Source organism: Typopeltis vanoorti, chromosome 14 (genome assembly GCF_054136105.1).
Source record: "Typopeltis vanoorti isolate ZY-2024b chromosome 14, IOZ_Tvanoo_1.0, whole genome shotgun sequence".
In the NCBI taxonomy this organism is placed as follows: Eukaryota; Metazoa; Arthropoda; class Arachnida; order Uropygi; family Thelyphonidae; genus Typopeltis; species Typopeltis vanoorti.
In genome coordinates this window covers 78,333,578-78,358,085 of record NC_143562.1, presented here as the reverse complement: position 1 = coordinate 78,358,085, position 24,508 = coordinate 78,333,578, and the positions used below count along the sequence as shown (strand labels likewise).

General features: G+C 35.5%; 1 protein-coding gene across 2 annotated transcripts in view; it reads left to right on the top strand.

Annotated features, from left to right (window-relative positions):
• Positions 1 to 24,508, top strand: part of IleRS-m (Isoleucyl-tRNA synthetase, mitochondrial) — a 384,064-nt gene that overhangs the window by 65,531 nt on the left and 294,025 nt on the right. For both annotated transcript variants that reach the window (XM_090403396.1, XM_090403397.1), the window contains exon 6: positions 12,847 to 12,894. In XM_090403396.1, coding sequence (XP_090259522.1) covers positions 12,847 to 12,894 — 48 coding nt within the window. The remainder of the gene's footprint in view (positions 1 to 12,846; positions 12,895 to 24,508) is intronic.

Genomic DNA, 24,508 nt, shown 5'->3' with positions numbered 1-24,508 from the left:
AATCTGTTATCTCTAATACAGTCTTCTTACATTTCCTTAAGTTCCAGATACAATAAAAATTGCAGTAACACATCTTCACAAACAAACACTTTTAAGTTTACACTTGAGGTAATTTCTGCAATAGTTACTGTTAGTATAAGGAAATTCTAGGATGAAACTCACACACCTCTCTGTATAGGAATATTAATGGTTGGAATAATCTTACCAATAATCTTCTATCTTCATCTACTTATACGTAAACACTTTTTATAACTGTAAACACTTAAACAGTATATGGCACTCATTAAATAAATCTTCTAAGCAATAACTGAATTAATCATCGGTCACTATACACATAAACAAACGTTCTTGAATGAAATACTACTGATCACTTATGAATTAAGGCAATACACAATAATTCCTTAACTTGAGGTTTTATATGTACAGCTATTCATTCTTCCTGCAATCATTTAATTCTTTAGGCAATATATTTCTAAGCACAGCTAACGGTAAATTTCAACTTTACAGCCTCTACTATTCTATAGATCTTCGTGCTTTGCTTCGAGGTTCTGTATGTCCTTGAAAGGTCGGCCCTGAAATTGAATCTCAATTCAAATATCGCTAGTCTATTTTGTAGTCACTCAGCTGTCTTCCGTAGCTATAATTGTTATTCTTCAACTTGTTAGCTAACTGCTTCTCGACTAGTAGACTTTATTAGCTACTTGAGTGACTTGCCGACTTGCTATTATCGCACTATGATTCCCGATGCCGAATGCTCCGATTCCATCCTAATGCCAATCCTCTCCTTTCTTCTTCTTCTTCTACAGCTTCTCCCACTTAAGTGGGGTCACTGTTTGTTATGAGTCTCCTCCACACCTTTCTGTCTTGGGCTGTCACCACATCCAAGTTCTTCATCTTCAAGTCCTCTTCTACCAGCTCCCTCCATCTCTTCTTTGGCCGCCCACGCTTCCGCCTTCCTTGCACATCCATCTGCATGACCCTTCTTCCCACATATTCATCCTCCCTCCTCATCACATGACCAAACCATCTCAACCTTGCCTCCTGTATTTTCGCTCCTAAGTTCGTAACTTTCACTGTTCCTCTGACATAGTCATTTCCCAGATGATCCTTTCTGGTCACACCGCACATCCACCTAAGCATTCTCATCTCTGCTACTTCCATCCTGCTGATGTTATTTTTCCTCAGGGCCACAGTTTCTATAGCATATGTCATAGCTGGCCTCACTACTGTCCTATAAATTTTGCCTTTCAGATTGATCGGCACCCTCTTATCGCATAACACTCCAGCTATCTCCCTCCAGTTCCTCCAACCCGCTTGTATCCTGCATCCCACTTCCTTCTCAGCTCCTCCATCTTCTTCCACTGTTGAACCTAAGTATCTAAAGTCTCTCACCTTCCTGATGACATTTCCTTCCAGCTCCAGATCTGTCTCCTGGCCACCGCCCACTGCGCAACACATATACTCTGTCTTACTTCTGCTCAGTCTCATACCTCTCTCTTCCAGTACTTTTCTCCATCTTTCCAGTTTAGTTTCCGCTTCTTCTCTTGAATCTACACACAGCAAGATGTCATCTGCATACAACATTGTCCAAGGTGCATCTTCTCTCACCTCCTCTGTTACTGCCTCCATCACAATATTAAACAGAAACGGACTTAATGCTGACCCTTGATGCAAGCCAACTGTTACTTGAAAACTTTCTGTCTGTCCCAAACAGGTCCGAACACTTGTCTTCACATTTCTGTACATTTCCCGCACCAACCTGACATATTTCTCCGGCACCTTCTTCTCCCTCAGACACCTCCAGACTTCTTGCCTTGGCACTCTATCGTATGCTTTCTCCAGATCAATAAATACCAGATGTAGCTCCTTTTGTTTCTCTCGATATTTTTCCATCTTCTGTCGTAACCCAAAGATAGCATCTGTTGTTGATCTACCAAGCATGAAGCCAAATTGTTCCTTTGCAATCTCCACCTCCTCCCTCAATCTACCATCAAGAACCCTTTCTAGGATCTTCATTGTGTGGGACATCAACTTTATTCCTCTGTAATTTTTACAGTCTTGTGCATCCCCTTTACCCTTGTAGATGGGAACAAGAGTACTCTCCCTCCATTCCTCGGGTATATTTTCCTGTTGGCAAACTTTCATGAACAGGTCCCACAGCAGGTCAATTCCCTCTTCTCCCAGTGCCTTCCATGCCTCCACTGGAATTCTGTCGGGGCCCACTGCTTTTCCATTCCTCATCCTCTTCATGGCCTCCGTCACTTCCATTCTACTGATGTTCTGCACTATCCCCTCAGAAGGCTGCCCATCTCCTCTGTGAGTCCTTGCATTTTCCTCATTCAAAAGTCCCTCAAAGTATATTTTCCATCTGTTTCTTATGTCCACAGCCCTCCATAATACTCTTCCTTCAGCATCTTTGATCTGCCTCACATGTAAGATGTCCTTAGCTGCTTTATTTCTACATTTCGCTAGTTGGTAAATTTTTCTCTGTCCTTCCTTTGTTTCTAATTGATCGTACAGATCTTGATATGCCATGGCCTTCGCCTGTGCCACAACTCTCTTGGCTTCTTGCTTTCTCTCTTTGTACACCTCTCTGTCCTCTTCCACTCTTGACTCATCCCACTTCTGCTTTGCCTTCCTCTTAGCTGTCACTGCCACTTGTACATCATTATTCCACCACCAACCCTCCTTCTGCTCTCTAATCTTTCCATATGTCTCACCAAGCACCTCGATTGCACAGCTCAGGATTACTTTTGAATTATGTTTCCACCAATCTTGTACACTTTCCAGTCCATCCGAAATCCTCTCTAACACTCTCTCCCTAAAACGATTCCTCACACTCTCCTCTTTCAAGCGAAACCACTTAATTGTCTTCATCCCATGGCAACCAGAAGTTCTTATCTTCGATCTTATTTTAAAGTCTGCGCACAGCAGTCGGTGTTGTTGTGCTACTTGATCTGTTGGAATTACTTTACAATTTGTCACAACCTTAAGATGTTTTCTTCTAGTCAAAATGTAGTCAATTTGTGAGCTGTTGTTACCACTTCTAAATGTTATCAAATGTTCTTCCCTCTTGAAGAAAAACGAGTTCACAATTGCCAGATCAAACGCTACTGCAAAGTCCACAACCCTCTCTCCTTCCTGGTTCATCATTCCCACTCCGTGGCCACCATGCACCCTTTCACAGTCTCTATTCTGTCTTCCTATGTGCCCGTTCAAGTCTCCTCCGACAATCACCATCTCTCCTCTCTCCTTTCTCTCTCTCTCTTAATAATCTAATCTCCCCCTTAATTTTCAGCATTCTTTCCTTTTTATATCCATTCTTCCGGCCTAAATCGTTTGTGTGATTTCTTTCTAAAACTCTTTTCAATAAACCTTCTCACGTGGCGTTCCAAAAACGTGCTCACTATCTAACATACGTTTCCATGACAACAAAACAAAATATAATAAAATTGAGCTATTGCATAACGTTAAACTTTTACAAATAGGAATAAATAGAGAATATTTACATTTCAAATAATGCGCAGTTAAATTATCAAATACAAGTTCTTATAATATTAACATAGTAATAATTAAAATAGCTTAATAATATTTAATACAGTCTTATCACTATTAATACATATATCTTTGATTAAATAATTAGATATTAGACAAAATTAAAGTAGTATATGAATATTAAATTGTAAAATAAGTTGTTTACATTAAATAATATTTACAAGTCTAGCTTTTGTGATGGAAGATTATGTTGGATTCTGAGGCAAATAATAATTACTTTAATCTCTACATAATCAGAATCCAACAATACCACTACTGCTACACCACTTGGTGAAATACCACTTCTGTGAAACACCGCCACCACAGTGGTAAATTAAAAGGTTGGGAGAGCAGAGGAGAGACTTAATTTGTTGCTCACCCCCCTTTTTTTTTTCCCTCTACCAGTAAGATTATTGTTGTTTTTCAGATTTGCTTAAGACATCATGGAAGGGCTCACCATTTCTTCATCTTAAGGATACAGCTTTAAAACTATTCTTTTACAGGATGGCTGCCCAATAGTATACTGGACTGAATCTAATGGTAATGCTCATGCTAGCTAATGAATAATCTTGCAATTGCTGTTCTGCAATGTGTGTTTGGAGAGAGAGAGAGAGAAAGCTTGAGTAATGGTATGTGGAGTTTTGACAAAACAACCATTTTTGAGTTGGTTAAAATAAGCCTTCATGTATGTAAAAAGAAATAGATCACATGGGGAAAATGGAAACATCCTCAAAACCTTGCAGGTCCACTTTACAAACATATATATTCTTGGTTCAAATCACGTTGAAGTTTCTTTGAATCTCCAATATTCCATAACACATTTACATTTTTAGACTAAAATGCAAATTTTTTTTTTTTTTTAATCACTAGTCATATCACTTTCCCATTTATGCACTTTTGAACCTTTTTTGTTTTTATCTCCAAGATGGCATTTATGCATGTGTTTGTGGTGATATTTCAGAGTATCAGAGTGTTTTGAATCTTCTTCTTTTGCCTCACTGTTGCTCTCTTGATTCTATCAGTCATTCTGAATTTTTGATTTCCTTCATTTAAATCAGGGGGTCGCAAACTGGCAGCCCGCGAGCCGGATATGAAATACCACTTACGTGATATTGCGGATACGCAAAGGCTTCGTATCTGCCCCGCAACCTTAATGATTTCTTTTCTAAAAATCAACGTTTCTAACATCCTGCAGGGATTGAAACAGAAAAAATTCAAACTTCTAAATGTTTTATGACAGCTTTAAACAAAAGTAAAACTTATTACCATAATTCTTTGTACATATTTCTATCATCAAATGTTGGCAACACTGAATGGAAGTTACTCGTCATGAAGCCATTTTAATCCACGTGATACACGTCAATAAGTTACAGGTTACCATTGTCGTATGATAGCGTGTTTATAAAAAGTTACCTCAATAACTTGGTAAACCGGTTTTTAAAAAGGAATGCACTTCATAACGTGAAGATTACAAGCAAGGTTGCAGCAGCAGATCAAGATGCAGCCAAAAATTTTCAAGAGAAGTTAGCCAAAATTATTGAAGATAGTGAATATTGTCCCGATCAAGTGTTTAACGCTGATGAAACAGGATTGTTTTGGAAGAAAATGCCTAGTCGAACTTACATCGCAAAGTCTGAGAAAAAAGCAAGTGGGTTTAAAGCAAGCAAAAATCGAGCAACATTGTTACTTTGCAGCAATGCATCAGGAGATCAAATATTGAAACCCCTCCTAGTAAATCGATTTCTAAGACCACATGCTCTAAAAAACAAAGATCTAAAACTGCCGGTACATTGGATGGCTAATACAAAAGCCTGGGTAACAACTGCTGTATTTACTGAATGGTTCAATAAGTGCTTTGTTCCAGAAGTGGAAACATACATGAAGCAAAAAGCTCTCGATTTTAAAGTTTTATTAATTGTTGACAATGCACTAAGTCATCTACATTTAGAACATCCAAATGTGCAGGTAGTGTTTTTTCCACTCAATACAACAAGCATTACTCAGCCATTAGATCAAGGTATAATTGCTATTTTTTAAAAATATTACGTTAAGCACCCTTTTCAATTTATATTGGATAAACTAGAATAATAGCAACTGACGTTTGGAAAAAATTTTCTATTTTGGACTGCTTAAATCATGTTGCATTTGCTTTCGCTGAAATAAGACCACAAACTTTACATGCTTGCTGGAAAGCAGCTTGGGCTGAAAGTATTGCAAACAGTGCAACCCTGCAAGCATCTACATTATCAGCTGAAATCATTACATTGGCACATGAAATTGGTGGAGAAGGTTTTGATACATTTAGCCAGAATGATGTAGACGAATTATTTGTGGATAATGCCTTAAGTGACTACGATATTATTGGATATCGATTAACTTTAGATATCATCAAAGATTCAGAAGTGAAGCGGAAGAAAAATCTGTCCCCCTCACTGCAAATATAATTCAAGAAGGTCTTGAACTGTGCAATAAATTGGAAAATCATTTTCTTGTTAATGACACAAATTCTGAACAAGCCTTTAAATTCCAACGTGAGCTGAAGAACTGTATGTCTGGATATCGCGAGCTGTATAAAAAATTAGTGAAATCATCATTGCAAAGTTTAATCACTGATTACATTGTCAGAAGAAAAAAATCAGCACAGAACGAGGGTGAAACTAATTCTGTTTGTGAAGAACCATTGCCTTTACCATAGAAATCTGGTGATGAAAGTGGTTTTGCACCAGTTTGCAAACGTTGCCGAATATTGTCTAATAGCGATGATAATTTTGATGACAAAATATTAAAAAAAAACAAAATGTTACTTTTCAATAAAATTAAATGAATAAAGCTTTAAAACCAACTTAGGTATTCTTATTTTCATGAATTTTCATAAACTTTTTTATGCGATTTTAGGTTTATTTTAATTCATTGCTTCAGTTTTAGCAAATTATGGAACGTATCCCTGATTTTTCAACCTAAGTTAGGCCTTTTTTGTGCGATTTTTTTATATGCGGTTTTCTGTGGAACATATCTAACGCATAAAAAGAGACCCTACTGTACATAATTTTGACTTACAAAAATAAAGATTTTTATCTACAAGTCCTTTTTTTAATTTGATTTTGATCCTGAAACCTGACATCTTTTCCTCTGTACTAACATGTCAATATCTGATTTTTTCGTTTCGTGTTGCAATATGAAGTATTGCATTTAATCTAGAATCTTTTATCCGTGGAACTTTGACTTATTTAGTTTCATAATTGAAAATAATTGCTCACATACATAGGTGCTTCCAAAGATTGACACATTTTTGCACAATAAATTTTATATTTGGGATATTTACTGCCTAGGTATTTATAAAAATTTGGTATACCAACTTCGTTATATTTATTTTTTAGTTCAGTATTGCACTGGAGTTAAATTACTTCCATTTGTAATTCTTCGTCAACATTTTCAAATTGGTTGAAATCAGAAAAATCTTTTTTCAAATTTAATTTTCAATTCTTCAATTTGAGGAATGTACTTTCCAGCATCATTATTATTTTGAGAAATTGATTTAAGTGTAGGAAAGTGAGCTAAATTATTCTTTGCCAGCTGGGTTTTCCAAAGATAGACTTTAGCCAGAAATGACTTCATTGAATCATACATGTGACATATCAACTGTTCACATCCTTGCAGAGCAGCATTCAAAGTGTTTAAGTGGCTTATTATGTCAACTAAAAAGGCTAAGTCTTTGCACCAATCTTCATCAGTGAACTGAGGAATCAGTTTTCCTTCAGATGAAGTAAACATGTAAATTTCTTTTAAGAGTTCAAAAAATCTTTTTAAAACAACGCCATGACTAAGCCACCTAACCTCTGCATAATATAGCAAACTGCTGTATTGTGAATCCGATTCATCCAACAAAGCATTGAATTGACGATGATACAAGCCATGAGAGCATATCCAGTTTAATGTTTTAATTACTACACTCATGACGTGTTCCATCTTTAGTTTTTTAGCACAAAGTGACTCCTGGTGTATTATGCAATGAAATGATTTAAGTTTGTCCTTGCACAACATTTCCTTTTTCATTTGAAGTTTTGTAACAAGTCCAGCATTAACACCAACCATAGCAGGAGCCCCATCTGTAATCACATTTACTAATTTTGACCAGTCCGCATGAGCATTTTCAACTTTTCTCAAAGCACAAATATAAGTCATTTCCTGTCGTTGTTTCTGACATAAGCACTATATCCAATAGTTCTTCAGTCACATTCATATCGTCAACGCCACGAATAAATATTGCTAACTGGGTAGTATTAATAATGTCTGTACATTCACCAACTGCAATGAAAAACACTACAAAACTTTTTTTTTTCATGCAATATATCTTGGAAGTTCTCTGCTATATCTTCAACACGCTCCGCAACTGTATTTCCTGATAGGCTTATACTTTGAAATGCCTGCTTTATTTCTGGACATATGATTTTGACTGCACTTAAAATACAATTTTTAATAAATTCTCCATCAGTAAAAGGTTTCGAAGCCCAAGCAATTTTTTCACTTACGATGTAACTACAGTTAACAGCAGCATCACTTGTTCTGATAACATTCGAAAATATCCTCTGTTGAAACTTCAGTTCATTTTTTAAATCTAAGTTTGTCATCATGCATCTTTTCTGTATATTTATCACAGTTCTTATGGTTTGTTTCATAATGCCATTTTAGGTTATATTCTTTCACCATGGCGACACTTTGTCTACATATCAAACATGTTGGAATATTTTTTTACTTCCACAAAGAAATATGCCTTCTCCCATTTTTCTTGAAAGGTTCTGCCTTCTTGACCTATTTTTCTTTTTTTAACTCTAAATTCAGACATTGTTATGAGTAAAAATTGCTTCATTTGTTCATAAAACCAAAGAGCTTTTTGTTTAATTAAATAACCACTTATAGGAATTTTTCTTTGAGTTAATTCTTCAATCCAAATTGTTAGCGCTCATTCCTTTTTTTCTAATAAAGCATCTCTTATTTTCTTATTGCGACTTCATTCTTTTTAATTACTCTTTTAGTAGATTCGCCTAAATTAAAATGTTTACCAATCACCGTAGATCCCTCTCCTTTTGCTAAGCGATCTAAAATTGCAGTTTTCATTTCCGAAGAAATTGCTATTCTTTGGTGCTTTCTTTCCACCACTGGGCCAAATTTAATTATTTATTAATAATTAATGATCCATTATTAATTAATAATAAAAATCAGCTAATTTAACAATTAATTATTAATTAATACATTACAAAATAACCAAGGTGTTCCATGAAAATTTCAGGATTTGTGAAGTGTTTCTGTCGTAGGAAAAGTTTGGGAAATGCTGGATTACCCTATTATCGGAATGGATTCTCCTTCTGTTGACATGCGCAGAAGTGTCGAAAGGTCTCGTATCTGTGGGCATGCACCGCATAACTTCAAATCCACATAAAAAGAGACCCGAGTGTATTTAAATAATTTTATTAAAGTATGAATAAAATGTAATTGAACTTATATTTTCTAGACTTGTTATATTTTTAAAATTTAAAAATAAAAATGGTTATAAATTTAAAATTTAAATAGTGTTGTAACTGTTTACGTTTGGAGAAACTGAGTATTTCACAATAGGTAAAAGGGTGCGACAAGGATGTATTTTATCTCTGCACCCGTTTAACTTGTACAGCGAATACATTTTAAGAATTGCAGGGCTGGAGGAATCTTCAGTTTGAATTAAAATTGGTGGGAAAAATATTAATAATTTGAGGTATGCAGGTGATACCACCTTGCTAGCAGAATGCAAAGATTTGGAGGAACTTATTATGAAAATTAAAGAAGAAAGTGCTAAATATGGGCTTAAACTTAACCTCAAAAAGACAAAAGTTATGGCAACGTGTGAACTTAATGATTTTGAAGTGGATGGGGAGAAAATGGAAGCAGTAAACAATTTTATGTTCCTGGGATCCCGAATTGATAAAGATGGTTATTATACCGAAGAAGTTAAAAGATTATTATTACTCGGAAAAAAAGCAATGACAAATTTAAGCAAGATCTTTAAAGATAAAGATATTAGCCTCACAACAAAAATCAGAATCGTGAAAGCAGTGGTATTCCCTGTGGTGCTATATGGATGTGAAAGTTGGACCCTGAGAAAGAGTGAAAGAAGGAAGATAGATCCATTTGAATTATGGGTTTGGAGATGCTTACTAAGAATACCATGGACTGCAAAGCAAACTAATAACTCAGTGATAGATAGAATAAAGCCAGATTGCTCCCTTGAAGCTATGAACATCAAGCAAAAATTGTCATACTTCGGACATACTATGCGAGCAAATGACAGTCTGGAGAAGATGATGATGCTTGCTAAAGTTGATGGAAGCAGGATAAGAGGAAGACCAAGAATTAGATGGGTGGATGGAGTTAAAGAAGCAACTGGAGTGCGCTTGGAAGTTCTGAAAGTCATGGTCAGGGACAGATCGGAATAGTAAGTGTATGTTTGTGGAGTCACCAGGAGTCGGAAACAACTCAATGGATCATAACAACAACAAACAACTGTTTACGCAAGTTGTAAAGGCCTGGCAACAAAAGAGACTTTGTTAGAGCCTTTCTTTTTTTAGTTTATGTTTTGGTTCACAGAATAATATTGAATACGGCCTGCGTCTAATATACCGGGTGATTATAAAATAATGTCAAGTGTTCAGAGCCCTCTATCGAGTAATGTACTGGACGAAACACACCAATATTCGGTAGATGTACACAATGGAATATGGGAATTCGATTTAATGGAAAAAAAGTACCAAAAGTCGCCAACAGGAGAAATTTTGGCACTGCCTAATTAATTTTAGTAGGTGTGACTAATGAATGACTAAATGGCAATGAGAGACAGCACACATCAATTTCATGACGTTTATTGTTAATTACAAATGAGGTTCAATATGACCACCATTCTGATGTTTCAGGAACTGCATGCGGTGCACGACATTTTCCACAGTGGCTCGCAACATATCGGAATTGATTTGTCTCACATGTAACGTTATTCGATCTTTCAAAGTTGGAATATCGGGTACATGTCCTTGATACACAATGCTTTTAAGAAATCCCCACAGCCAAAAGTCACAAGGATTGAGATCAGGCGATCTCGGTGGTCATGGCGTGGGAAATGCACAACTGATGATTCTTCTGTCAGAGAAATGTTGTCGCAAAGCACGCTGTACCTGAAGTCTGATGTGGGCTGGTGCACCATCCTGCATGAAGATGGTCGAATCGAGACATCATCTTTGCTGCAGTTGTGGAACCACAAAGTTCTGTAGCATATTGGCATACCTGTTAGCATTGACAGAACAGGTACTGGTCCATTTTGGCGATTTTCCTCGTAAAAGTATGGACTGACGATAAAAGATGCCGTAAATCCGCATCACACGGTAACTTTGATCGAGTGGATAGGCATCTGCAGACACGTGCGGATTAGTTGCAGCCCAAATGCGACAGTTGCGTGTGTTAATATCGCCGTTCAAATAAAAGTGCGCTTCGTCACTCCATAAAATCTGCCACGGCCATGCATCATCCACTTCCATGCATGCTAAGAATCTCAAAGATAAGTGGTTGTTGTATATGCGATATCCGTTTGCCAGGATATTGCTCGTGCACTGCTGGTAACCTGCACATTCGTCATCACCTGTTCCACAATAGCAGTTGCAACTTGTTGGTGATTGATTGGTTTGCATCCCCTGCCTACCTGCACTGCTAGAGTTCCAGTAGTTTGAAATCACCGAATCAGTTTTTGTAAGTTTGTTACGCTAATCGGTCCTTTTCGTAAATTTTTCATATGCCGAAAATCACAAAGGTAAGCACTGGCATTATTGTTCTGCTGATAATAGAGTTTGACTAACAAAGCACGCTCACTTTAGGTAAGTGGCATCGAAAAGCAGTTTGTCTATGAATGATAAGAAATCTCACAGCTTTCCTTTTATTGCATGATCACTCACAAGAAATGCGATAATGCAAATTAATGCATTTTACTCGGTAAACTGCACCAAAATTTCCCCTGTTGGCGACTTTTAGTACTTTTTTTTTTCGTTAAATCGAATCCCCATGTTCCACTGTGTACGTCTATCGAATATTGGTGTGTTTCGTCCAATACATTACTCACTAGAGGGCTCTGAACACTTGACGTTATTCTATAATCTCCTGGTACATCTAATTGACTGGCCCTTTGCTGCGTTTGAGTTTGAGACCCCTGATTTAAATGCTCTTTTTTTTTCCCCCACTCCAGTCCAATTTTTCTAGTAGTTCAGTCATCTTCCTTATTTCTCACAGAAAAAAAGGATTGTTTTTTCTGTGAGAAATAAGAGAGGATTGAGTTTTACTTGATTGAGAGATTCCATGAGCTAGAGATTCAAATCTTATTAACTTCAAAACTAGCAAAACTCAGTCCTGTCTTTTTTCTCCCAGGAAAAAAAACAAAAAGAATCCTTTTCTTCCATTTTACTTTTGAGAGTATATAAGTCTCTGGACAAAATAAGACCCTCTCTTTTTTAGAATAATGTAATCCTCTGATCTTTCTTGGTTGGCATAAACATCACAAATATTGCCTCTTCATTATTTCATAAATTAGGTTCATTTTTGCATGAGGCATTATTTTACTTCTAAACACATATTAACTTTATACAAATCACAAATCTATTCCTGGCATTGAATACTTTTTTCACATTTCAAGTGGTGATCCTAAGAGATGCTTAAAAATTTTTGACTCAGTACAACAGAATGCTTGTTTCTTAGTCCATTTGAAATTACATTGAGGCATCTAAATCTTGAGGACAGTGTATTATATCTGTTAATTGCATATTTTCTTGCCAGTTTGCTTGTTTGAAAAACCCAAGTTTTCATGCAGAAAATCCTGCCACTTATTATGAGACAAAACAACTCATGTTCTGTAGAAAAGCTTATAAAGGTTCTTTGCATTCTGGACAGGATTCGAATCTAGATTTTTCCAGCCGTAGAAGACTGGAAAGGTGAAATGTTGAGAGATTGATGACCCAATCTCTCAACATTTCAGCAGCATATTAAATTCTAAGCATCCTCTAATTTTAGACTAAAATTGAAAACTTATTATGGTCCTTCTGAACCAGTTAGAACTACAGAAGCAAAAACCATTATGAGGCTACACAAAGCACCCCACCATTTTTGTTATGCTGTAATCTGGTTTATTCAAGAAAATAAACAGGTTAATATTTTATGATTTTTAATGAAATTTATTACTGGTTTAATGTTATTAGGTGTTTATAATTTGTAATTCAAACTATTTTTAATATTAGCATTAATTTTTTTTAGAACTTCCTTAGCAGAATCTGAACTAGAATACAATCCAACTCACACCAGGTAATTTTACTTTTGCATAGAGAATTCATAATTTAGTGGTGTTTCCATTTTAATTTATCTGTTTAATTTGCATTTCTAGATATAATAAATAAACTTGTATGTACTAATAATCAGGATATACATATGTTTTAGGTATTTTGTCAATGTAGTGATTGAAAGTTTGTACCAAGAGATGTTCTATCTGTAGTCCTATTTATGACACACTTGGGGTTATGATTTATTGAATGGTACACTCTCTCTCAAGTATCATTAAAGCAGATGATGGGTTTGAGAGGTGGAGAGTAGTTGAAGTCTAAGGAAGAATGATGCAATAAGAAGCTAGAGTCCTGTATTGGAACATTTATATTAGATTATCCTGCTGGTCAAAACAGTTGGAATGATGCTTCCCCATAGAGAAGGTAAATTAGAATTGTAGTAAGCATGTTAGTATCAGAGAAGCCAAGCTCTTGTCCAGATATTTAATATTATTAGGAAGTCATTCTTGTTTAAGTTGGGCACATATTGATTCTTTCTATCACTTCTTTGATGCATTTTTCATGCTAATATTTGGTTTTGTGCATTGTTTCGATGACCTTCAAATTCTGCAACAGGTATCCAGAGTTTCATGATCTTGAAACTGGTATATATATATATATATATATATTTTTTTTTTTTGTTAAAAAAAATAAAAAAGGAAAAGAATACATTCTGTTAACACATGCACAGTTACTATCATCATAAGCATCAGTTGCTTTGAATGTATTTAAACCAAACCAAAAACCAGTGTGCTAGCTGACGTGACTTATTAAAATCAATATACTTAAACATAATTTTTGTATATGATTTCTTCTTTTCATAGATGGGTTACTTCTTTAACTTCTGTGTCCACCATAGTAGTTTTGCCATTTAGTCTTTAAGGTTTGGTCCATATTTTACCCCTTCCCCCCAAGTGATATTTGTGGATTTGAGTTTATGGGGGGAGGGGGGTCACTTAAAGATCAAATCTAGGTAACTGCAAGAAGAATTCCACACGTTTTAAGGAATACAGTGAGAAAAACCAACTGGGGGCTTCTGAACATGATGCACAATTCTCACTTTCTCATGGTGCATCCTGCAAGTTGGTATATACCTGGATACACAACATACAAGTATGGGCTGACAGTTTGAGATTTAGCCAACCAAATTATACTCTGTGTTGGCTTAAAACAAAAGACGATGATGCAACAAAATTTCCCAGTTAAACAAAGCCCCTGCTGTTTTCATTAGGGAGTGAGGACAAACAGCAAAAATCTGCTGGAGAAAATCTAAATCAGTACAATACAGTTCAAGGCAGGCATCATCAACACAGCAGAAGTGGAACTCACAGAACCATGTCAACAGAATTGGATTTCAAAACAAAGAAGATGACAACAGTTGAAATTCTTCTAAGTAATAACTACAAGATACTATATTCAAGTAATAATGATAAGGAGAAGGAAGGAGTAGCTATAGTATTCAACCCTAAGTATGAAAATAATCTTTTTGAATGCCAGGCAATTTCAAGTAGAGTGATGTAGCAGACATAATCAAAAAGGGGAAATGGACAGTGAGACCTATTTGTGCTTGTGTTTCCCATTGAAGAAGAAAGGAAGTGGAGAAATTTTTAGGGTCATTAGAGAAAGCAGGCAACATAAAGAAAAGGAAAAGTTGGTCCTTGTTGGAGATCTAAAAAGCAGAGTAGGAAATGAGTGCCAGACACACACAGAAAAGTGTTTTGGAAAAATTTGGAGAAAAGAGCATAGTTGATAATAACAGTAACCATCTACTGAATTTTTGTTCAGGAAATGGATTGATCATTACTAATACTGTGATCCAACATAAAGATGTGCACTAATTCACATGGAGGAAAGAAAACAGAAATAAGAATAGTCTTATTTGATTATAGTATTGTTGATAATGATACGTTCATGCTGTTTCAGGACACAAGAGTATACAGGAGATTTGAAATATAAAGAAATCACCACCTTGTTTTCCAAAGAATACAAATGAATTTCAAATTGAAAAGAAAAATGTGGCTAAAAGTTTTAGAAAAGAATCAAAGTTGAGAAATTTTCATAGGTGAACTATAGACTAAAATATACAAATATTAATAGATTTTAAAAAAATAAGAGTTTCAAAAGAAGAATCAAACTTAGAAACTCATTCGCAGAATCTGAAGAAAACATTCATTGATTCAGCTGGAGAGGCATGTTATGAAGTTGTTTGCAAAGATAGAAAAATCCAAACTCCGTGTTGATCTCAGGAAGTTAAAGAGACATTCCTGGAAAAGAAGCATGCTTATTGAAAGCGGTCAGTACATAAATCAGCATGTGTGCTGAGAGAATGCAGAAGAACATATAGAAAAGTAAACAAATATATAAAAGTAGCTAAACAGCTGGCAAGAAATCAAAAGATATATATCAATAAAGTGACAAAATGTACGACATTGAAAAAGATTAAAAATGGAGAGAGAGTACTGTGAATGGAATTGTATGAAGACCACTTATTTGTCTTTCTATTGCTGACCTTCATACCATATCTATTACAACAGTTATTCAATTTAGTCAGAGAATCATGCAGACTTGTAGCGGATTTATTTAGAAGTATAACATCGTCTGCATAAAGCAAAGAGCTGACATTAACATCTCCAATTTTGATATCATGTTTAATACCACTTCCTTCATAATGTGATCCATATAGATAATGAATAACAGAGGGGATAATGTACATCCTTGTCTCACACCAGATTTAACATTAAACCATCTTTCTGTACTTCCTTCAATTCTAACTGCTGACTTGCAACTCAAATAAAGACTAAGCATTGCTTGATATAATGCCCCATTGACACCATATAACTGTAGCATATTGAATAGCTTCTCTCTTGGCACCTTGTCATATGCCTTTTCCAAATCGACAAAACTTAAATACAATCCTTGTTATATTCCCATGCTTTCTCGACTATTTTTCGTAAAGTGAAGATTTGATCCTGACAGCCTCTATTTGGCCTGAATCCGGCTTGTTCTTCACCAAGCTTTTCTTCCACAATTCTTCTCAACGATTTCTCAAGTATACTTGCATAGATCTTGCCAGGAACACTCAGTAGGGAAATACCTCTGTAATTCTCACATTTTCAGTTTTATTTCCATTTTTATATATGCTATGAGAGCTCTACTCCAATCATCGGGAATTCGTCCCTCTGTCCAGGCTTTCTGAACTATGCAGTGCAGCCACTGTAAGACTTTTATACCACCATACTTAAGCATTTCTGGTCAAATATCATCTACTCCTGCTGCCTTTCCACATTTTAAGCCTTTGATGGCTTTTTCTACTTCAAGTATGGATATGTAGTATTGGTGTAACTGTGACAAACAAGACTAAAATCAGGTGAGATCCTACTAAATAATAACAGGATGTTATATTCAGACAGTAATAATCAAGGAAAGGAGTAGCATTCAGCACCAAAATGAATATCTTGAATGGAAGTCAGTTTTAAGTAGTTATGTGAGGAAACTTCAAAATGGGGAAATGGACAGTGGAACTTGTTTGTGCCTGTGTTTCCACAGAAGGTTGCTCTAAGAAAGAAGTGGAGGAATTTTTCAAATTGTTAGAGCAGGCAGCTGACATAAAGAAAATGGAAAAGGTGATCCTTGTTGGAGATCTAAACAGCACAGTAGGAAATGAAACTTAACAGGCATTTGCTGGATTTCTGCTCAGCATACGATCTAGTAATTATTAAAAAAAGTTACAACGTAAAGACATGCACAAGTTCACGTGGAGGGAAGACATCAGAAATAAGAAAAGTCTCAGTGACTGTTATTGTTGATAGTGATATTCATGCTGGTTCAGGATACAAGAGTGTGCAGAGGATTTGAAATCGGAAGTGATCATCACTTAGATATAAATAGGATAAATATGAATATCACATTGAAAAGAACAATATGTAAGAAAGTTTTTTAGAACATTCTTGCATAATGTTCTTTTAAAGTTGAGCAGCTTTTACAGGTAAACCATGGACTCAACTATACAAAAATATTCATTTTTCTTGAATATACTTTGAAAACAAAAACCAAATCTTTGATAAGTGGCAAATTGTAAAGAAAACATGGATTGCTTGCTTCAACTTGGGAGGCATGAATTGAAGTTTTCGGCAAGGATAGAAAAATAAGAACACAATGGCAAACACAAGAAGTTAAAGACGTAGTCCTGTAAAAGAAGAAAGGATACCAAAACTCCTAGCATGTAAGTCAGCAGATGTCCTAAAAGAATACATGGAAAAAGGTAAGAGAACAAAGTTATGTAAAAAAAAGTAGATAAGCAAAAAGTTTATCTATTTTATTCTTATCTACTTGGTGAAAAGGAATCACATATGATAGAGGTGAAAACTGAAGATAAGATATCCTAGATGCCTAGAGTAATTACTCTGAAAGACTGTTAAATGAAAGAAGCAGTGATGGAACAGTAGTAGAAAATTTTCAACAGAAATGTAAACAGAACATGTCAATACTTGAGGCAGAGAAAGCCATCAAAATCTTGAAATGTAGAAAGGAAGCTGGTGTTCATGATATTCAACCAGAAATGCTCAATTATGGTGATATACGAGATGTAACAATTTAATTATCAGAATGCATCTGTAAAGAAAATCTATGTTCGGACATCTATACATTAGTGGCTACTGTTGCCTCGAAGTAGTTCCCTTGTGCATTTATACACTGGTTTAGATGGCATTCCCATTTTTGGAAACAGGCCTGTAACTCTTTTTTCAGAACACTCTTGAGTTCCTTTATCACATTATGCTGGATATCAGCGATGTCATAAAATCTTCGTCCTTTTAGTGCAGTCTTTAATTTTGGAAACAGCCAGAAATCACAGGGAGCTTAGTCAAGTGAATAAGCAGTATGACCTAATTTGCTAATCGATTTTTTGGCCAGAAACTCTCATGATGAGCATACCTGGCACATTGTCGTGATGGATGATCCACTTGTCAGGCCACAATTTAGGTCTTTTTCTCTGAACAGAATCTTATTATCTTTTCAACACCTCTAAATACCTCTAAACAGCATTGTTCGTTGACTGTTTGACCCTGTTCAGTGAATTCATAGTGAACTATCCCCTTGATCAAAGAAACACCAGCATGGTCTTGAACTGTGAATGTGACATGCATGCTTTTTTCGGACGTGGCAAATTCGTGGTTTTCCACTGCATGCTCTGGCGTTTTGTTTCAGGACTGTACTGGAAGTACCAGGTTTCATCACCCGTAATTACTCTTGGAAATGTGCGTATTTGTAGAAATATCAGTCACAACTTGAAGCCGCCACTGCTTCTGTTCGTCCATCAAGATCCAAGGCACAAACTTCACAGAAATCTTTCGCATACCTAATTCTTCAGCTAAAATTACCTGAGTGTTTCTCGATTCATTTGCAATTTATCAACCATTAATTGCACAATTAATCATCTGTCAGACCATACTAAATCTCGCACTCTGTGTTTGTCATTTTGTTTTTGGCTACCCACTTCTGGGGTTGTTGTTTACATCTTGCCCACCTTTGAATCACTTATACCACTCAAAGACACTTGACTTTTTCAGAGCATCCACACTATATGCCACTTTCAACAGCTCCAACGCTTCAGTAACAGTTTTGCCGATTTTCACACAAAATTTGATGTTAACACGCTGTTCCATATTTCGATCCCACATTTTTATGCTAAATTTACACACATTTCTCTATTGTTTTTGCAATAGCCAACTAGCAAATGGCTCTATTGTCTTGGGATTTAATCATGCATTAGTTAAAACATACAAACACGATTACTCATGTGATCCCAACCAAATCACCACACGAATGACACTGTGACCATTCAGAGAATTAAATTGTCACACTTCGTACAAGTTTTGCAATGTCTACACTGCATAAATCACAGTCCCTGGTCAGAAGGTTTACCAGAGACTGTGATTTGGTTGAATCTGCTTTCATCATTTCTAATGTAATTCTATCTTCTCTTGGCATTTCATTATTTTTCATATCTTTTAATGCTTGTTCTATTTCAAAATGTTATATTTCTGGAATACTTTTGTCTTCCTGTTCTTCTAGCCTTCCATATAATACTATTTTCAACAGTTCTTGTGGTATTATACAATTCTGAAAAATACTATCTAGTCCTTTCTACTATGCTTTTTTATCTTTGATATCTCATCCAGTTTCATCTTCTAGTGTTATCATTTCTTTTTTTCCTATTGTGAGATTGTTTCATAGTGCTTTCATATTTTGTTGTTGTCTATTGTTTCTTGTATCATTTTATTTTCTTTAATATTTTTCTGATGCTTTTATTTATTTCTGTTAGTTCTACTGTATTATTTTTCTTTTTCCAATTAGCTGTCTTCTTTTTTTTTTTTTTTTAAGTTATTTTTAGCCTTTCTTATATACACTTTCTATAATGATTAGATTAAGATTTTCCTCTATATTATCCATTTGTGGATTTTAGTTTTCAATCATGCTATTTCTTTGATTGTATAATTTTTTTGCAAGGTCTTCTTGATATAATTTTTTGTTGGCTACTAATGTGTCATTATTTATCTTTACATATTATGTTTCCTCTTGTGAATTTTTTCTTTTATTGTTATTTTCCCTCTAACTATTCTCTGATCACTTCCTATGCCTATTTGATCGATGACTGAAACATCTTTAAATATTCTTATATGAGATGATAAAATATAATCTATTTTACTTTTTGTTTATTCATTTGAACTAATCCATGTCCATTTTAGATTTGGTCTTTTCTTGTAAAATGTATTCATAGCATTCAACTGGTTCCTCAACATGAAGTTTAACTTCATATTTCTTCTTTCTTCAACTTCTTCATAGTTGCTGGTTGGGTTGGTGCATCTATTTGTACTATCTTAATGGTTTTCTTTATTAATAATAGAACATGTATAGACCACAGTAATAACTTTAATTAAATAAAGGTACAAATATTTCATGCTGAAAATAACATTACATCCTCAGTGTAGAACAAACAGTTAAAAGGAATTGAATACAAAGTATAGAACAGTCGGTGGATCATCAAATAAATTGTTACCGCGTGCCAGAAGATTAATTACTAAATTATTATTAAATAATTCTTTAAAGATAATAAATTCATTGATGGTTGCATAAAATAAGAGTCTCCCAAACTTTTGGGAGAGAGAGAGACAGTCATTTCGATTTAAATTCGGCCGATGTAAGAGGGCTTCGCAACTTTCTTTAAAAAGACGTTCATATTTATATCTACATCTATTTATTTATTTAATTAAAGTTATTACTGTGGTCTATACGTTTTTTATTATTAATTTACTATGCCACAAGTGCCTTTTAAGATTAATGGTTTTCTGTTTTCATCATCAAATTCCTGCCCTCATATCATATCCTGTACCCTCAAGGGGTGTACAGGATATGATAGTACTACATGAAAAATCTACATCATTACTAACTTTCTATCTACAATTTTCCTCCAGATCAGTCTGTTACTTGTCAAGACTCCAATATTATCAGATCTTATGTTTCTGTCGTCTAACGCACTTTGTACCGTATCAATTCACCTATATCTTGGGCTTCCTCTGGGTCGTTTTCCTGCCAACCTGGCAAAGAACACTTGTTTTGCTAATCTTTCCTTGCCCATTCTGTTTAAATGACCATACCACCTGATATTAGCTCTGCTAACGCATTCCTGAATGCTGACAATGTCGAGTTCTTTCCTAATATCCTCGTTGTTAATATGATATTGCCATTGATGGCATCTGTTCACACCTCTAATCTTTCTCAGGACTCTCATATCTGCAGTCTCTAGTCTTTGGTCAAGTGTTTTACTTCAGACCCAGCTCTCAGATCCATTAGTTAAAACTTGTTTGAACACTGTCTTGTATACAGCTAATTTAGTTCCCTTAATGCATAACATTATACATATCCGCAAGAAGATGTGTTTTGCATTATGGGAGATACTGAGATAGGAGTGATGTTAGCTTGCTCCACCTTTGCAACGAGTTGCCCGGTGTTGTACCACCTTACCCCAGTCCTGAAGATACTTTCAGGTGCAAACTTTGTTTGCTCACACTTGGATTAAGGATTAAACTAAATTTACTATAGTCTAACCAAGTGAAAAATAAACTTTCAACATCTTTCTCTAAATCCAGAGTAATTTAAGAAAAAGGTGGCACACTGTTTGGCAACTCCTATAGGTAGAGATGACCTTGCTAATGCTTCTGCCTGGTATCTCCACTTGGGCCTGGCTCCCACTGAAGAGACCTCAATAAAGGTTGAAACTAGTCTGGGTAGTGACCCAGAATGCATAACATTAATGCATAACATTATACATATCTGCAAGGAGATGTGTTTTGCATTATGGGAGATACTGAGATAGGAGTGATGTTAGCTTGCTCCACCTTTGCAACGAGTTTTCCGGTGTTGTACCACCTTACCCCAGTCATGAAGATACTTCATGACTGGGGTAAGGTGGTACAACATAAGGTGGTATCTCCCATAAAGGAGTTGCCCGGTGTTGTACCACCTTACCCCAGTCCTGAAGATACTTTCAGGTGCAAACTTTGTTTGCTCACACTTGGATTAAGGATTAAACTAAATTTACTATAGTCTAACCAAGTGAAAAATAAACTTTCAACATCTTTCTCTAAATCCAGAGTAATTTAAGAAAAAGGTGGCACACTGTTTGGCAACTCCTATAGGTAGAGATGACCTTGCTAATGCTTCTGCCTGGTATCTCCACTTGGGCCTGGCTCCCACTGAAAAGACCTCAATAAAGGTTGAAACTAGTCTGGGTAGTGACCCAGAATGCATAACATTAATGCATAATATTATACATATCTGCAAGGAGATGTGTTTTGCATTATGGGAGATACTGAGATAGGAGTGATGTTAGCTTGCTCCACCTTTGCAACGAGTTTTCCGGTGTTGTACCACCTTACCCCAGTCGTGAAGATACTTTCAGGCACAAACTTTGTTTGCTCACACTTGGATAAATGATTAAACTAAATTTACTATAGTTAATTTAGTGTTTTCCGACTAATTTCTAATTAAAGAATCAACAAAGGTGGTATCTAATTAAATACCAGCTTTGTTGATTCTGTTGTCTATTTCCATATTTAATTTACCATCTTCACTAAAAATTGTGCCTAAGTAGCTGAAATGTTTTACTTGTTCCACAGGTTCTCCATTCACAACACAGTTGACATTTTCAACGATTCTGCCTATTTTCATTATCTTTGTCTTTTTATTGCTGATCTTCATACCATATCTATTACAACAGTTATTCAGCTTAGTGAGGGAATCTTGCAGACTTGTAGCGGATTTATTGATAAGTATAACATCATCCGCATAAAGCAAAAAGCTGACATTAACATCTCCAATTTTCATATCATGTCTAATACCACTTTGCTTCATAATGTGATCTATATAGATAACAAATAACATAGGGGATAATATACATCCTTGTCTCACACCAGATTTAACATTAAACCATCTTCCTGTACTTCCTTCAATTCTAACTGCTGACTTGCAACTCAAATAAAGACTAAGTATTGCTTTATATAAAGCAATACTTGCAGCATTGCTGCAAGTACGCACTCTCCCAACAAGGCAACAAACAAAAGAACAGCTTTAAATACAACCACAACGTTTTCATGCTAATTATGTATAGAGACTCTCTATGTTGTTCATAGTCTTTTAGCCTTCAGTGTTTAGTGTTTTTTCTTTTTTCTTTCTTTTATAATGTCACCTGATGAAAGCTGTTACAGGCCGAAACTAGTCATGTTTTTATATTAAAACCTTTTTACTTAAATCTCGGTTCTAGTCATTCATTTCTTCATAAATATATATATATATATATTGTTGTAATTAGGATTATATATATATGTCTGCACTGTTAGCTTAGTGGCTATTCATACATATTTACGAATTTAGGAACACAAAACACATGTGTTGAAATGATTATTTTACTTATTATTAGTAAAATAACACTTGACGTTTCGACCCCTGTATTGAGGTCATCATCAGAAAGATACATGTGTATAAGAAACCAAGCTACATGCTCTTGCACTCTATGAAGGTAAATTAACTCTACACTGTTAATTGATCTTTTTCTTAGCCTGACCTCTAGCGATAAAAATAAAATAAATAAAAACCTACTATAAATTCTGTTAAAGTCCTCCTGTACTAAGATTTTCTTCTGGACTTGTACATTCAAGTTGCTATTGAATGTTAAGGGGAAAAAAAACACTTCACCAAGTCTTCTTATATTGAGATTTTTCTTTGGCTTGTTCTGGTTGCTATAAAGGTTAGGTCCTCGACATTCTTGGAATGGTTAGTCCATCATTTTTGTTTAGATTTAGATTATGTTTGAGCATTTCACATGCTTCTTTAAATTTCCTCTCAAACCAGGTTTTGGTGGGGTGTAGGGACTTGATACCTTTCCAATCAATTCTGTGGTATGTTTGGAGTGCATGTCAGAAAGGCCGGTTTTTCCAAAATGGAGGTATTTAATATGTCGTTTGTGTTCATCCTTCCCAATTGAGATGGTTCGCCCTGTTTTCCCTATGTATGGTAGGTTACATGTGCATTGTATTTTGTAAACCCCTGGGTGGGCTAGTTGTGGAAGAGGATCTTTGGAAGAACTGAGTAGGTGTCTTAATTTTGTCAGGGGTTTAAAGGTGGTTTTGATGTTGTAATTGTGTAGTGTTCTGTCTATTTTTTTTGGAAATGCCTCTAACATAAGGTATGGCAATAGCATTCTTGAAATCCTTTTTGTTTTTAGTGGTATCTCTGTGGAGGATCTTGTGAATAGTTTTTTTACTGTATCCATTTTTTATAAATGTATGGTTTAGAGCTTGTTCATTTGAACAAATAGTTTGAGCTCTATGTTTAAGGGTGCTTATGACCCATAGTTTTTGTGTTATGTACTGGCCCATGTGTTAGGTTTGCTGTAGACTGAGAAGGAGAGACAGCCTGAGGGAAGACGTGTGACGAGTATGTATGTCTAGGAACGGAAGAGAGTTGTTTTTTTTCTATTTCAGTGGCGAATTAAATACATTTGTGTTGTTTGTTCAGGTGGCTAAGGAATGTATTTAGTGCTTCGCGGCTGTGGGACCAAATGGCGAAAATACCGTTGACGTATCTGTGCCGAATTTTGGGCTTTAGGCACGCTCACTTTAGAGCTCGTTTCTCAGTCTTCCATATAAAAGTTAGCTATTGGTGGGAGGAGTGGTGAGCCCATGGCTGTACCCTCCTTTTGAAGGTAAAAATTGTTTTGCCACACGAAATATCCGGAGCGAAGTACGTGGGCAAAGAGGGCTGTGATGTCATGTTGAAATATGTTCTGTAAGAGCAAGATAGTATATCATTGATCGGGACATTGGTCAAAACGGAAGTTATGTCAAAGCTGACTAATAAATCTTGGTCGTTGAGTGTAATGTGTTTAATTTTGTTTATGAAATGTTGTGTATTTTTTATGCAGGAAGGGGAAAGACCTACCAATTCCTTGAGTGTGGCCGCTAATTTTTTGGCTAAGTGGTAATTCGGGCTGTCGAGATGATTAACCCCAGATGATTGCTTATTTAAACCTTTATAACAGTATT